A 16,288-nucleotide genomic window follows, 5' to 3' on the forward strand; every position below is an offset into this window, starting at 1 on the left:
TTAGTTTGTTTTTACTAGCACACTAAATAAGTATTTTTATAATTCTAGAAAAAGAAACAAGTTTTTCCAAAAAAAAACAGGTGACGATCTGGGTTTGAACTTCAAATCCTGCTGTTATCATCTAAAGAATTTGAAAAGGATATCATTGAAGATCAATAAGCACAGGACGAATTTCAAGCAAATGCGGACCCTTGATAGTAAAAATAACCAGTCCGAAATATGGGCCCACTGGAGAAGCTCAGTACACCGGGCCTTATAGCCCAAGAAAATCCTAAGGACCCCTTGATAGTCGATAGTAAAAATAACAATGTTTAACCCATTTCAAAAAGTCCAGTATCTTTTAATTGGGCCTCAATTGACTGTACGAGGAGGAGAAACGACACCGTCTAAAGAAGGCAGGAAAATGCCTCTTCCTTCCAAAACCCTTAACAAACAGCACAAAACCCTTTTCTGTAAAAGCAACCACCACAAACTTCCCTGCCTCTTCTCAGTCAAATCAATGGCTCCAAGCTTCGTATTTGAGCCTCCTAGCGACGAAGAAGTTGAATTGTCAGAAGCAGAAGAACTGGAAGACGAGGAAGAAGAAGCGGAAGGAGAAGGAGAAGAAGAGAAACCATCAAAACGGCGGCAGAAGCAGTCGCCTTGGGACTTTGCTTCCTACTCCGAATCCGTCGCCGAAGAACACGCTCGTCGAAGCACAACTTCCATCGATGACAAAATCTCAAGAGCTCGCCAACAACACTCCACTCCTTTAACTGAACACGCCGACGATGCTAGTTCCTCGGATTCCGAACCTGACAAACAAGTAACTAGCTAACTAACTAACTTCTTGCATTTATTAAGGAATTTATAGGTTTCATGTAATTTATTTTATTTTATTTTTCTAGGAAGTGTATAAGGGGGAAGATGACGAGGGTGATGAGGATACTAATGTAGAGGAAAGGAAGTCATTTTTTGCGCCTTCAGAAGGAACTTCTTTCCATGCCAATTCGTTTATGGAGCTTAATCTATCTCGGCCACTGCTTCGAGCTTGCGAGGCTTTAGGTTATACTAAGCCTACTCCAATTCAGGTTTCCAATTTCACCCCAATTTTTACTGTTATACATTTACTTACATTGTAGTTTAGGTTATTGAATTTTAGGGATTGTTTGTAGGCGGCTTGTATACCGTTGGCCCTCACCGGGCGTGATATTTGCGGGAGTGCTATTACTGGTTCAGGGAAGGTATGAGCTTTTGTTAATAACTTGAAAAATTGGTGCATTTTGTGTTTAGTGAAAAAATGAGTTGATCGAATAGAAATGCGAGGACTAATTCTGGATGATTTTATTTTACAGACAGCAGCTTTCGCCTTACCTACTTTGGAGAGATTACTGTTTCGTCCAAAACGTATTCTAGCAATAAGAGTCCTTATTCTAACTCCTACCAGAGAATTGGCGGTTCAGTGAGTGCTTGTGCGCTAATCTTTTTAATTAAAGGTGTGTGTATCTCATTTTTAAATATTTGATCGAATTTGATTCTGTACTTGGTGCATGTGTTGCAGGGTTCACAGTATGATTGAGAAAATTGCGCAATTTACGGATATAAGATGTTGCTTGGTTGTTGGAGGGCTTTCTACAAAGGTATTTATCTTTTCAATTTACTCAACTGCATAAAAACATGCACATTTTGTTTGTGGTGGAATAACACCAGTGTTTTTTAATTTGTTGCTTTTGATAACACCTATTATTTGATTAGACACGGTTGGAAGTGTACAATTAATTTGATATCATATACTTGCAAAATGGGAATTCCTTGTTCTTCTTTCATCAACAAATCAGAAGTGATGTAATTGTTGTTTAGGTGCAAGAAGCTTCCTTGAGATCAATGCCAGATATTGTTGTAGCTACTCCAGGGCGCATGATAGATCATTTACGCAATTCTATGTCAGTTGATTTGGATGATCTAGCAGTTTTAATCCTTGATGAAGCAGACCGACTTCTGGAGCTTGGATTTAATGCTGAAATTCACGAGCTGGTACCTTTGACCTCTTCTTCTTTTATTACATAAGATCTATGATGGCTTTTCTGTCATTGTTAATAGTTTTGTTAGTAAGCTTAATTGTCAAGAGTCACAGTTGATCTCGTAAAACATAGCTCCAGGAATTAACAGCATCCATATCTCCTACAGTTAACAAAATTGTGCTAACTGAAATTTATGAATACATCAAAATTGTGCTAACTGAAATTTAGGAATACATCACTTTAGGTCTCACTGAGTTGGGCACATGTAGAACAAAAAAGCCATTAGTTGCTTCTGCATTTCAGTAATCAATTTTGTTGTTGTAAGTTGTATGTAGTTTCAATTGAAGGTCTTATTGCTGCTTTTAGTCTTTTATAATCAGTTCCTGGTTTATTGGCAGGTTCGACTTTGTCCCAAAAGGAGGCAGACCATGCTATTTTCAGCTACTATGACTGAAGAAGTTGATATGCTTATAAAGCTTTCTCTAACCAAACCACTGCGTCTCTCTGCTGATCCATCTGCAAAACGACCAGCAGCATTGACTGAGGAGTGAGTCATTCTGACCCTGCATTTTTTATTTCTTTTTTCTTTTATATTGACTACAATGTGTTAGCCATCTGTATGTCAGATGTGTATTGGCAAGGGTGTATTTTTGACTGAAGTTATCATGGGAAAATGGCCTTCAACTTATTTTTGGATATACCCTCTATTAATTTGATTTAACTAACCAAGAAGCATGGTTCTCTTCCACAGGGTGCTTAGACTACGCAGGATGCGTGAGGTCAACCAGGAGGCAGTCCTCCTTGCATTGTGCTCAAAAACTTTTACATCTAAAGCGATCATCTTCAGGTTGCTATTACATTATATTGTCATTTTCTTCATGAAACTCTGTTTTCTGAATGATTTTTTTTTTAAATAGCTTATCTAAATGCCAATAATTATCATGTAATGAATCTAGATGTGCGGTCTCGCTGATGCGCATATGGAAATGTTGAAGTAACAGCAATTTGGATTTGTTTTATTGTTGTAACCACCAACAGATTATCAAAATTCCACAATAGAGCAAATGAAAATAATAAAATAATCAAACACCTGTTTCTATCTGGGTCTTTGACATGGGGACCATGGCAAAAGTTGATACTGTTTGACTGGCTGACTGGCAACTTTAGCTTTCCACAGATCAAGCATGTCCTCCCTGTATTTAGACTTATCAGTTACATGAATTTAATGATCAATTTCAATTTCCTTTGGCAGTGGAACCAAGCAAGCTGCACATAGGTTGAAGATTTTGTTTGGATTAGCGGGTTTTAAAGCTGCTGAGCTTCATGGAAATCTTACACAGGCCCAGCGTCTTGATGTGAGTTGCTTAATTTGAGAAGTTGTGTTTTGCTAGTTTTGGGTCTTTGCAGTGCCTGGATATTGTTCCCTGTTGTGCTACCAAAATGTTAGAACTCTGGGGATAGCATAGTGCTTAGCTTGGTAATTTTAGATCTTCAGTTGCCTCCCGGACTTATTCATGATTACATGCTGTAGGCTTTGGAACTTTTCAGGAAGCAGGAAGTCGACTTTTTGATTGCAACGGATGTAGCTGCTCGAGTGAGTGGAAACATGAGACTTAAAACATTCCTTTTCATATTGCTTTATTATATCAATATCACCTTCTTGGCCCTTTTCTAGTTTTATTTTGTTGATTTAAGGGTTTTTTTTTTGTACTGGGGTGTTCAAGAATTGGCAAGTTTTGAATAATTTACAAATATTTCTTTCGTTGGAACTTGGGAGAATTCAGCCTCTATGTCAACATCTGGCTCTTTTGCTCACCTCTTTGTTTTTCCTCTTCTTTTTATTTGCTATAGATTTGGAGGTTGGATGATATAATGTGTACCTTTTTACCTTTTTCTTGCCTTTTTTAGGGACTTGATATTATTGGTGTTCAGACAGTTATCAATTATGCATGTCCCCGTGACCTTACTAGGTAAATACTGAACTATTTTCTGATGTTGCTTGATTATGACAGGCCTGTTCTTTTTCTGAATATTTGTTCGTCATCCTACATTTGAATGCTGTTTTTGGGTTGTTGAATGAGCACAGTGCATTGTGGTATCACCTCTATCTTTGTTTCTCTGTGCAGTTACATTCACAGAGTGGGTCGTACTGCGAGAGCTGGTAGAGAAGGATATGCAGTTACATTTGTGACAGATAATGATCGATCCCTTTTGAAAGCCATTGTGAGCCATGTTCTTCCTTTCATCTTCTAAGACTGGTTTAACTTTTCTGGCTAATTTTACCCCAGGAGATAAACAGTCTACATCCACCACCTGTCCTGGATATTGTTAATCTGGAACCATTAATTTGGCATAGTAATTCTTTCTTGGCTATTCCATTCACTCAAGCAATACTGATATTACTTCTCTTAGTGTATGAAAGGTGTTTTGTATTGGCTTTGTAGGAGAAACCATGTACATTTTTCGCACCAAATACCTAAGAAGAGAATGTTTTCATAGCCATGGAGATGTCAAATTGCACTTTCATACACTGGCTTTCTAGGATTTCCTGGGTCCTAAAATTTAAATTAACCTTTTAGCTGTCACAATAGTTTGGGCGAGAGATTGTGTTGCATCTGAGAGAATTGAATATATTCCCAGAACAATAGTCAAGGCTTCAGTAGGAAGGAATGTATTAAAGCGTGTTTATGGCTTCTGGACTAAATATCACTGGTTAAATTTACATAAAAATACACACACATGGGTGAAACATGTGTGTTCATAGCCATGGAGATGTCAAATTGCACTTTCATGCACTGGCTTTCCAGGATTTCCTGGGTCCTAAAATTTAAATTAACCTTTAGCTGTCACAATAGTTTGGGCGAGAGATTGTGTTGCATCTTAGAAAATTGAATATATTCCCAGAACAATAGTCAAGGCTTCAGTAGGAAGGAATGTATTAAATTGACATAAAAATACAGAGACATGGATGAAACATCCTGTTTTTAGTTATATAGGCTCTTAATGTTCAATTATGTTATATTTTGAAAGCAGATCCCTTAGTATTAGTTAAATATTTTATCATATAAATTATATATGGATTCTCTCATTAGAAGGCCATATCCTATATGATCTCATTTAAGTAGGTTTTTGAAAGGAGAATTTGGAGATAGTCCAACTCTTCATTAGTTCTGCATGAAGTTGCTAATGTTAAAACTAGAAGTTTCACCAATGTGGTTGTGGAATATGACTCACCCAGAGGCCATGTTGTTCGTGTTGTTCATTTAACAGGCAAAGAGAGCTGGTTCAAAGTTGAGGAGCCGTATTGTTGCAGAGCAATCAATTATTAAGTGGTCTCAGATGATTGAGAACATGGAAAATCAAGTGGCTGATGTTCTTCAACAAGAGAGGTCTTGATGGGATTATGTTCTCGTGGTTCTTTTAAACAAAAAAATTTCTTATTTTACGCTTAAGTTTTTGATGTTCAATACCTGCAGGGAAGAGAGAGCAATAAGAAAAGCTGAAATGGAAGCAACCAAGGTATTTAACCCTTCTCCAATTAGACTTCTTGCCTGTTGATCTTGTCAGAGATATAGTGTACTTCATAGTCCATAGTTATAACTTGAGTACTAGTCTTCTAATTTTTATTTTGTATTTCTTTTTTTTTTGCCATCACATTGTGTTGAAAGTCTTTACTATTGGTGTAAAAGTATTTTGTGACTTTGGAAACTGTTAACCTGAGAAAGCACTAAATTAAGTTCATACACTTTATGATTCTTGCAGGCAGAAAATATGATCGCACACAAGGATGAAATCTTTTCACGTCCCAAAAGGACTTGGTTTGTAACAGAGAGAGAGAAAATGCTCGCAGCAAAAGCAGCAAAGGTGTTTTATATACTATCACGGTTGTTTTATGTTATATGCCTTGTTTGTTCAAAACAAATCTGTCCCAGATGTTCATAAGCTGGAATTTGAATTTATTTTTTCTGGCCATTAAGATCTGCCAGTACCATAGCCACTCAGAAGAAGACACAAACCTTGTCAACATAATGATTTCTGGAAGGTGTTGATAAATAATGCTAGGTTTTATCTGCTGTCATATGGCAAGGCTGGATAATGCATTTAGTATATTTTCTTAATCTCCTTTTATACTTTTATCCTCTATGGGGACGGGAATCACGTGAAGATGGTTTTTTATGTTAGAGGAGATATGCCTCCTAAGCAATAATGCTATTCTTCTTTATAAATGGAATACACACAACCATAGCTATTTCCTCCTGTGTTAAATGATTTACCTCTTTCAGTTTCACTCTCAGCACTTCATATGAAGCAATCTTAGTATGAGGTTAGTTTCTCCTATTAATCAAATGGTGTCTTCAATTGCATGCAGCAGTCATCAGTTGAAAAAGAAAAAGGTTCTGGAAATGAGGTGATGAGTGCCCAACAAGCCGAAGACCTTAAAATGAAGGAAAAGAGGAAGCGAGAGCGTGAGGTGATTTTTGTTCTTGTCTTGTTTTTTTGTTGTTGCAATTTAATGCTATTATTTTCTGATTCAAAAAAATTATTCTCACAAACATAACTAATTTCTGCTGAACAGAAAAATTTACCCCGTAAAAAGCGTCGAAAATTACAAGCAGCCAGAGAGATGCTAGAGGATGAAGATTTGACAGAGAAATCAGAAGTATGTGTCCCCTCATTTTCTGTGAGCAAATATCATGCATGTATATAATCTTGTTCTGTTGTCTATGGCACTAGATATTTTGAATGGCTAATATCAAACCATAAGGCAGATATGTGCAAAGATGTTTCTGTAGTAGGATTTTGAGGTGGCAATTTTTATGTCAATTTGTCAGTGCTTTTCAGGTTTTCATAAGATCATTAAACCAGGCCAACGTATTTCAATGCTAACATTTTATTACTTGCAAAAGTTTCTTTTATGCTCCTTGCAAAGTGAAATGTGTTGCTTATATCATACTGCAGGGCAGTGGAAAAAATAAGAAAGAAAAGACTGGACTATCACTAGTCGATCTGGGTTACCGGCGGGCAAAAGCAGCGAAGGCTGTGAAGAAGGCAATGGATGCGGGCAAGTTTGTGCAGAAGAAGGGTAGTAAGAAATCAAAGCAGCCTCCTGAAAGAACTCAATCAAGGACAGAAGAAATGCAGGAGCTATTCCAGAGCGATATGAGTGAGAAAAAGCAGAAGAGAAGAAGTAGCGGAACAGGAAACAAGAAGTCCAAGAATTCATTCAAAAGCAAATCAAGGTATAAATCAACTTAATATTTCTTCTTTTCTTGGCTTTTATGTTTCTAGATCTCCTACATACTGTCTATAGCATAGAATCAAAGCTACAGGAGACATATCTCAATCAACGCAGGCTAGATAAATAGGTTGTCTTGGTTAAGCCGCAGCATAATATCTCTTGCAGTTAACTGTAGGGTGACTCACAAATAGTTTACCACATAACACAGGTCTCTAATATTTGCACAAGCGTTATGTATGTGATGTCATAGATGCCCTATGTTGTGTGAATAAAAGTACTCTTGGAGCTTACACCATCCTAAGATTCCCAACCATAAAATACGCTATGCTACCTGCGTTGTCATATAATGCATTATTACTGCAGCTTTAATCTCAGTGATAGATTTCTGATTTGCCACTTCCCGATGCCAGCAAAGATACTTGCATTGATGAAATTCTCAAAAAGTGGACTTTAGATGTTATGGATTGCTTTAGAGAGGACATTCCAGAATAATACTCTCAGACTTTTTACCTACAAGTATCAAAATAATATATTTTTTTTATCATTCCAATTACTGGAACTCAATACTCATCGATACCCATTTTCTTTTTTCAGGTATAAGCGCAAGTAGCACCATCAAGTCGGCCATCAAATTATGTGGTCATTTACCTCTATATTATGAAGGTTCTGTCCTTTAGCTGCCGGTTTTAGAGGAAGAGAGGCAGGCAGGCAGACAGTAACCGATGATGGTGCGTATGTGAAAGCATCCTTGCAAAGGACTTGTTCATCATCTCCCCCGATGTTTTAAATTTCCTTCCTGTATTTTTTTTCCTGTATAATTACTAGGAGGTATCGAGACCTAATAACAAATGTTTTCCGGGGTCGCAATATTCTGGTATTTGGCCCACAAAGTTTTGATCTATTATGCTGCCTTGTGGTATCGATTGGTCTCTGGGCCTAACTGCTCCTCCTGATTTGCGTTTGGTTTCTTGATTATCATCTTTGATACAATGCAACTCAACTTACCTTATGATACAGGAAATGCTTGCTAAAAAAAAATACTACTTGCGAGCAGCCGGTTAATAAGGTTTCTTGTCAGTATTACCTGCTCTTCTATTTGAATTTTTAATGGGTTTTCGTGGGATCAGGAATTATAAGGTCTCTCGGCCACAGGTCCACAACTAGTTCTGATATGGGCGAAACTTGCTTCTCAATACGTTAATTTTTTTTAGAAAAAAAATTACTTTTTTGATTAAAACATTGTTTTGATTTATTTTTTTCACAAAAAAAAACGAACAATTTTTTAGTTCATCTTTCTGAACCGTGACTCATACCGACCCGTAAGAACTAAACTTTCTACGTGACTTGAGTCTTTATATTTGTGGCCTCGAGGGTTTTCTGTTTTTGAGCTCATAATATCACGTTGCTTGGCTTTGATTAATCAACGGAAGCTGCTAGTCTTGTTTCCTCCAAGAACGCTGCAAATTGACACCTCCACAATCCGTTGGGAGCTTTCACAGATCTTCATAAAGAGATTTATGTAATTCACCAATCTGGGCCTCAGCTGCACGCACCATTCTGCAATAGAAAATCAGCAAAGAATTCACGTACCCTTGATTCTGTTCGTCAAAACAGGGAATAGTAAACTACTGAAATTAAACATACGCCCTTCTATACAAGAGAACTAGAAAATATATATATAAAAAAAAGAGGAAAAAGAAACTTCAAAAAATGAAGCTAAAGACAATTAGTTCCTTTAAATTTCTGTGCTATGTGACGAAGATAAATTACAGCTACATGTACCAAAGTTTCTATGATTGCAATTGCCTTCTATAAAACACAGAAAAGAGAAGTAAGAAACTAAACCAAAATGAAGAACAAATAAAAACCCTAATCTTCTTTTTTTCTCCTGCTTCAGCTATTAATCTCATGAATCATTTTACATTCACAATGCCCCCGGTTTTATTCTGCTTCCCTCACTTAGGCCAATCAGCTTAGGATGCCTCGTTCGCAATCCAAGTATGAACCAGCTTGATCAGACTTATCAACTGATTCCAGGAGTTGGCACGCTGACAATGAGGAAGTTTCTATCTCCATGGAGGTTGAGGATGCTTATGTTGTAAAGATCAAGCGGGTTCCCACCCACTATCCGGTTCCTTCCTTTTCCCACCCACCCCAGAGCTTGAAGAAGGCTGTGAGCTGCCTTGGCCAGGCATGAGTAGCTGCCGCAAACCACCTATGCTTCCCCCTTCCATCGTAAAACCAGAATTTAAGTCAAAGCTAGGCCGTGAGGGCCCAGCACCATTTAAACCTAGGGGTGCTCCGCTCATGCTCATGAAGAATGGTTGCTGGGAGTAAGGAGGAACAGCTGGTGTAGAGCCCATTATTTGAGGCATGACAGGGGCTCCTCTTGAATCCACCATATAAGGGATTGAGCCAGTAGGGCCATACATGGCCGAAGAGATGGGCATGGCAGGTGCTGTTGCCAGTGCATTGAACCCAAAAACAGGAGAGTGCGTGTATGACACAGAGGGGACAATACCCAAAACAGCTCCCATTCTTGTAAGATTTGCGTCCATTGCATGTTCCAGAGGCTTGCCATTTGGCATGGATGGAGTCTGAGGAATAAAACCCTTTCTGTCAACTTCCATTCTACTCCCCACTTCTACTCTAGTACCCATGATAGAAATAACAGGATCACCTGGTTTAGGTCCTCCATAAGCACTTGCAGTTTGGGAAGTCTTGCTATGATAGAGCCCTTGATCCAAGGAGTCGTTCTGGAAGAAAGGACTGTCATTCAAATCAAAGTTCCTCATTGAAGGCTGCCTTGAAGACGATGACAAAGCAGGAGATGGACTGCGATGGCCATTCCACTGGTAAAAGAGCCGTCCCTCCAATCTCAAATCTGTCGGTGTAGCATCACCATCATCACTGGTACGATTTAAATCCAGGTTGGGTCTCTCTGGTCTTCTTGAACCCACTTCCAAAGAAGATTCCCCGGAATGGAAGCCTGATGAGACTGGCATTTGTCTTGACGAAATCAAATCCATGACCTTCTCCTCTCCACACCCAGCCACATTGAGATCAATATCAAAGCAAACCTGCCTTCGTTTTGAACTGTTGCCGCTACCCCCAGTCTCAAGTGTCCTGTCCCCATCAGAAGTCTTGCGTGGGGAAGCTGGACGAAAAGCACTAGTAGCTGCAGAACCTCTCCATCCAAGAGTCCCCTCAAACCGCAAAGGAGCTACAGGTGATCCAGAAGCTGCTGCAGGTCTTGAAGCTGAAACAACAGAAATTGGGGTGGAGATGGTATTCACGGGGCGATCCATGTCTTCAGAACAGACTTCCTCATTCAGATCAAAATCACAAAAGCCTTTCTGTGTGTTAACTTCTGGTTCTTGGGCCACTTCAGTAACCTGAGAGGACTCCAGGTCATGCATGCCATTCTCTGCTTCATTTTCCAGATTATTTGAATCAATCATGCGCCCCTCTTGTTCAGCATGTGTCTCAAAAGGCTGATTTTGTCTGGTTGGCACGTTTTCTGGAGGGATCTCAGTGGATAGGTCCTGTTTTGCATTTATGGAGTCTGGGCTACCTGGCTGCTTAATACCACTTTCCATGATTTTCTCCGAAGATGAGCTACAGGATTGTTCTCTGAAATCTACAACTTCTCTCTCCACTTCTTGAGCAACTTGTCGAGCAACTTCGAGAGCATCAACTATGCCATACTCAAGCTCAATATTAGATCTTCTTCTGTCAATCAAATCTGGACTACGTTTATCTGTGGTTGGTTTAGAGAAATCAGAATTATCCTCAGCTCCATCACTGCCATGTTCTCTATCATCATCACTGGCAATGTCTTCCATCCGTGGATAGAGACTCCCTAAATTGTCAAGTTTTTCCAACACACTCTTGTTGCCAGACAAGTGTTGTGAAGGGTCAGGAGAAAATTCACCATCTTTGGCAGTAGAATTAAACATAGGTGTTTGACATTGATTTCTATTCTCCACTTCATCTGTCCCAACCTTTGATGTAGATAAAGGTGCTGCCACATCACCAGATGCACTTGTACGGCAATTATCCTCTTTGGTGTCAATATTATTTTGCAAAGCGGATCCTGTCACAATTTCCTGAGCATTGCCAGCAACATTACTCAAGGAAATAACTGCAGCTTCCACGTTACTAGAGGCAGCTGATTTATCAGTAAGCATCTTTGGAGCTTCCGAGTCTGGTTCAGCTGTGTGTCCCTTTGGAACTGCTAAACTATGTGTCTCAGTAGAAGCAGCCCCTTCTACAGTACTACTCACTTGGGATTTTTCTTTGAATGGTGGGCTTTCCTGGTCAGATGTTGACACAACAGGGGGGGAACGGGGATCTAATGATCTATCCACAGAGGTGGTGAGAGGATCTTGTGTTCTATTCTCCAAATTTCTATGGTCTAAATTTTGATGATCACAATCATTTGTTTGAATTTGTACATCCTGGGTGCTTTCTGCTGGAAGACAATTTGAGCTTCTTGATTGCAAACTTTCATCCCCGGTTTGTTCTGCAGCATTGTTTTCTACATCAGCCCTTCTGTTTGAAAGGGGAACATCAAGAACAACACATTCAGTTTTGCCAGTGTTACTGTCTTTCATTCCGACATTATCAAATGCCCCAACGCTCTGAACATCATGGTGAATTGCATCACTGACCTCACCAGGCTTCCAGCTATTGAACAGTGCCCTTGCCCTATCCTGAACCCGAGAACTATTGTGGTCAAGTAAATTATTGACAGTGTCCCAGACCCCTGAAGTAATAGACCTCTCCTTGTCTATTTGCAGCTTTTCCAGTGCTCTTAACAATGCAGTAATTGACTCTTCTACAGAGCCTTCACCTGTTTCATTACTGAACTTCTGAGCGAGCTTTAACCATCTATCAAAAAACAACAGCCCATCTAAGTTAATAAAAAGATCAAGACAATCTTTATTCTCTGTAGCAGCAACTGTGCTTGCAACAGCTGCCCATTGCCTGGTTGCATCTCCAATGTTTTTCACAACAGTAAATTTCTCCTTCTTCATTACAGCAACCAACTCATGGACTCGTGATGGGGCTGTGAGCCCATCCTTCATCTCAGTCAGTGTAAAGAAATCCTCGAGAGTCATAATGAATTACATGCACTTCCAAGCATTGAAGAAGTCCTTGTGGCATAATAATCTGCTCTTTTCCATCAAGAGCCACGGTGGCTTTTAGAACTTTTTGCAGGATTCCCTGCAAAAGGAATGAAATAGAATTCCTAAGCAGATAGTTTGAGACAGTATATATTAGCTGACAAACACTTATTATACTTCACATTAGAACTCATTAAAAAACATGTACACAGAAACTAAAAGAAGACTAACTAAAACCACATAAACACATGACATGGGCTAAATCACTCATTACAGAACATCCAGTGTAAGTAGAAACCAGAAAAAATATATAATATAAATTCAAGGACATCCAGAGAATGTGTCAAGGATAATTCGCCCTTGGTTCAAAATACTCTTATTCATAGAGAATGGAAGCACGGATGTAAAAGAAACGGTAAATGGTTACCCACTGAGAACAACAATACAAAAAGGGAAAGTTAATCGGCCTTCCATGTTGAGTATAAATTCCATTATCAAATTTAGCAAATACTTGCCTCCTCCTCTAACACAGGTTATACGGTACACTAGAACATGCGGATGGTAGATTGCATGGAATCTGACAAGTTTTAGACTAGTAATCATGGGACAAATAATGGCAAATGCATGGCAAATCATATAATTAGTTTGAATTTGGAATCTCAAACTGATAGATATTGTTTGTGCAGGGTGGAATAAAACAGTTGACCATTTTTAATGCAGAATTTGGCAGGGCTGGGTCACTCACCACTCCCAAATAAGTATTTTGTTACTGTCCCAACACTAGGAGACTTACACCAGAGCATCAGAACATTAAGCAGAAAGTGCATAGCAGTTGTAAAGGTAAGGCACCATTATCTTCTTTCATCGCGCACCCAAAAATAGTACAAAACAAAAGATTACATGGTTATTAAGGAGATACTTTCTTGCACTGTTTTTACTTTGAGAAACACATTCATCGAATAAACATTTTATAAGATTCAAACATACAGGTAAAACACCAATGAACTACACAAAATCAATCGACTCATCATTGCTTTATGAAAGCACGCATGGTTACTTTCGTATGTCCTTGGCACAGACCAGCCTTTTTCAAATGCCTAACCAGGAAAGAGAATTCAATGCATGACATGCATAGCATACTTTACATTATGCTTGGCATATGTCACCACAACTAGTATGTGGTATGCATGTATTTCATGAAGCATAACAGAAACACAGTTTTATGACCAGCACCGCTGTATGGCAATTTGCTTCATGTGCACAGATCAGATAGTGAATCATGTTCAACATATACCGGAGTCCCTTCACCAACACTTGCAAAGAGAACACACTAACAGCATTTCCAATAAAAACACAAGTGATAGAACTGATCACGTAAACCTACTGATGTAGAAAACATAAAATAATCAGTATATGAACTTGATGACAAGCAACAACAACAGGAAAACAATGGCAAACCCTAAAACCAATAGTAATACTATCTAAAGATCAAAGCTTTTGTAAAGCATCCACCACTTACACACCATTTCAAAACCGATAGACTCATAATCAGAGAAAGGAACAGTAAAGTGAAAACCCACTAACTGAATAGGAAAAAAAACCAAATTTCAAAGACAATCAGCTCGAAACAATAGAAAAGAACTTACTTTTCCATCAATTTCAGCCATGACATTTCAAAAACCCAGTAACAGCAATGAGAGAAGATCAAACCCTAGAATTCAAAATACCAAAAATGGAAGAAATCAAAAGAAAACCCTAGGTTTTTTATATTGCTTAATATTAAAAGATACGGAGTAAACTTAAGGAGGTTTTGTGAACTAAATTAAGATTATCCTGATTAATGCTAATCGATATGTAATTAAATAACAATAAATCTCATAAATGGAAATGGATTAACAACAAAAGAAAAACAATTAAATTTTCAAAAATAAATTAAGAAAGAGATTTTACCTTGATGATAAATTAATACAAGGAGAAAATGAAATTAAAACCCTAGCTGGTGAGTGACACAGCTCCAAGACTCAAACTTTTTTGTGTGTTTCTCTCTCTAAAAAATTATCTGTCTTTTAGCTTTCTCTCTCCCTAAAACGGAAGTGTTTTGTCTTTATTTTCTAAGGTTTCTAACATAAATAAAACCCTCGCCTTGCTGTTCTCTTTGAGGTTACCACTGAGAGAGAGGAGAGAGGACAGGGCAGAAGAGTCATGTTGTTCTTCGAGTTTGTGTTTTTTCTTTTTAATTTTGAAAATTATTTTGTTTAATTTTCTGGTTGGTTTTAGCTCAAAGTTGGGTAAATGCACGTGCGATGCGTGCGATGGAACGGTATGTCTTCGAGCCGGTTCGGTTTATTAGTGACCGGGCCAGGCAGCTTATCTGGTCAACCGGTGACGATGGCAGCTTGTTTTAATTTCTTATACGGAATGTCCTTTGTTACTTACATTTTATCAACACGTAAGCACTCCACTAAACTATATTTTAATCTCATTTTTACAACGTTTTAATTGGGTGTTTTTAGTGTTTAATATTGAAATAAATTCAACACGCCTTTGGTTGTCAAATAGTTGACTGCAACAAATAAAAAATGGGTTTTTTTTTTTAATTTTATTGTTTTTTTTAAGGGTTTTAGAGTGGTATTAATTGTTTTGTGATTTTAAGATGAGAGGGTGAGAGAAAGATAAATGCTTGAAAAAATTTGAAAAAAAATGGATATTCTATTTGACCCTTTTAAGCTATTTAACAACAACAATTATTTCTAATATTATGAGAGTTTCGTGATAACACAAATGGTGTGTTAATTTTTAAAAAAAAAAATTGTTGTTCATTTTTTAATTTTAGGGTCTTAAAATAATGCTACTTGTTGTGATTTTAAGATGAAATGGCGAGAAAAAGATAAAAATTTGGCCATTTTTAGCAATTTGACAGGAACAATTATACAAGCTTGATGATAATACGAGTGACTGGTTATTTTTTAATTAAATATTAGCTATTTTATTTAGTTTGCACAATAAAATCAACATGCTGCTTCTGATATACAAGTATGCACACCATGCTGGATGTTATAGTCATGCCCTAATGACAAATGCCATGTTAGAAATTTCTAGATACCATAATGAAGTTGAAGTAAGAAAATTCGAAGTATAGAAATCAAAACAATAACATTATAAAATCTACAGGACTAAATATAGTATTTATTCTAAAGATAAGTGTTGTTTTATTCTATATACTATAATGAAGTTGAAGTAGGAAAATTTTAAGTATAGAAGTGATGGCGAAAATTATAACATCTTTGAAGGCTGAAATCAAGTTTAGTATAAGTTGTTTAAGAGTGGTTATTTTTACATTAAAAAATATTTTTGAATTTTTTCTTTTATTTTATTATGATTTTGAACCATTTTGACATGTTAATATGAAAAATAAATTTTAAAAAAATAAAAACAAAAACTATTTAATAAATTTTCAAACAAAAAAATATTTTAAAATAAATATTATTACAATTTGAAATAACGTAAACTTACTAACATCAACTTACATCGGGTGGGCTATGTGTGATGTGATCCGAGGAAAGGAGACGGACAAGTGTAGAAGCAGAAAATTGAGAGGAGGCACATCGTTGTCTCTGTCAATTGTGTCCCTCTATCAGTCACTTGTGGTATGCACGATTGATGATGTTAAGAGGGGGGATTTTGTGCACCAAAGCTCATGAAAACCGAGCAAGGGACTACTACATGTGCTCTGCATGCTAATGTTGGTGCAACTTGAAAGCCCCACCATGTGTCGAGTGAAAATGAAAATCCATCTATTTTAGGGCCCAAGATGCTTGACCTATCATGTTTGACATTGAAATATGCCTCTTTCGCTTCGAATTTGGACACCAACTAGTTTGTTTTCTTAATCCATGTACTTTTTTTTTATATAGAAAATG

The 16,288-nt window shown here is 37.6% G+C and overlaps 2 protein-coding genes across 5 annotated transcripts; one reads left to right on the plus strand and one right to left on the minus strand.

The window, feature by feature from the left end:
- Positions 1–417: 417 nt before the first annotated feature.
- Positions 418–8,158, plus strand: LOC7485601 (DEAD-box ATP-dependent RNA helicase 28). Of its 3 annotated transcripts, none has more exons than XM_002306906.4 (19): positions 420–805; positions 888–1,070; positions 1,155–1,223; positions 1,335–1,441; positions 1,541–1,619; positions 1,840–2,013; positions 2,399–2,547; positions 2,752–2,847; positions 3,253–3,355; positions 3,532–3,594; positions 3,909–3,970; positions 4,127–4,223; positions 5,271–5,389; positions 5,477–5,519; positions 5,763–5,864; positions 6,370–6,471; positions 6,577–6,660; positions 6,960–7,240; positions 7,834–8,158. In XM_002306906.4, the coding sequence occupies exons 1-19, from the start codon at positions 500–502 to the stop codon at positions 7,847–7,849; spliced, it is 2,235 nt and encodes a 744-aa protein (XP_002306942.1). In that variant the 5' UTR covers positions 420–499; the 3' UTR covers positions 7,850–8,158. The 3 variants fall into 3 exon arrangements, with proteins under 3 accessions (XP_052308699.1, XP_002306942.1, XP_024457364.1); XM_024601596.2 differs by having other exon boundaries at positions 6,373–6,471; XM_052452739.1 differs by lacking the exon at positions 7,834–8,158 and having other exon boundaries at positions 418–805; positions 6,577–6,666; positions 6,965–7,197.
- Positions 8,159–8,887: 729 nt separating this feature from the next.
- Positions 8,888–14,622, minus strand: LOC7485602 (uncharacterized). Of its 2 annotated transcripts, XM_024601156.2 has the most exons (3): positions 14,319–14,622; positions 14,015–14,079; positions 8,888–12,468 (listed from the first exon to the last, which is right to left on the minus strand). In XM_024601156.2, exon 3 carries the CDS (start codon positions 12,360–12,362, stop codon positions 9,345–9,347), a length of 3,018 nt encoding a protein of 1,005 aa, XP_024456924.1. In that variant the 5' UTR covers positions 12,363–12,468; positions 14,015–14,079; positions 14,319–14,622; the 3' UTR covers positions 8,888–9,344. The 2 variants fall into 2 exon arrangements, with proteins under 2 accessions (XP_024456924.1, XP_024456923.1); XM_024601155.2 differs by lacking the exon at positions 14,015–14,079 and having other exon boundaries at positions 14,319–14,621.
- Positions 14,623–16,288: the final 1,666 nt, after the last annotated feature.

The sequence above is a fragment of the Populus trichocarpa genome, chromosome 5 (genome assembly GCF_000002775.5).
Source record: "Populus trichocarpa isolate Nisqually-1 chromosome 5, P.trichocarpa_v4.1, whole genome shotgun sequence".
NCBI classification, from domain to species: domain Eukaryota; kingdom Viridiplantae; phylum Streptophyta; class Magnoliopsida; order Malpighiales; family Salicaceae; genus Populus; species Populus trichocarpa.

Excerpts from the sequence above, each read along its gene's own strand:
- LOC7485601 (XM_002306906.4), top strand. The coding sequence starts at position 500 with ATGGCTCCAAGCTTCGTATTTGAGCCTCCTAGCGACGAAGAAGTTGAA. Across the intron at positions 5,390-5,476 it reads GATGTTCTTCAACAAGAGAG|GGAAGAGAGAGCAATAAGAA; the intron begins GTCTTGATGGGA and ends CAATACCTGCAG. Across the intron at positions 6,472-6,576 it reads AGAGGAAGCGAGAGCGTGAG|AAAAATTTACCCCGTAAAAA; the intron begins GTGATTTTTGTT and ends TCTGCTGAACAG.
- LOC7485602 (XM_024601156.2), bottom strand. The coding sequence starts at position 12,362 with ATGACTCTCGAGGATTTCTTTACACTGACTGAGATGAAGGATGGGCTC.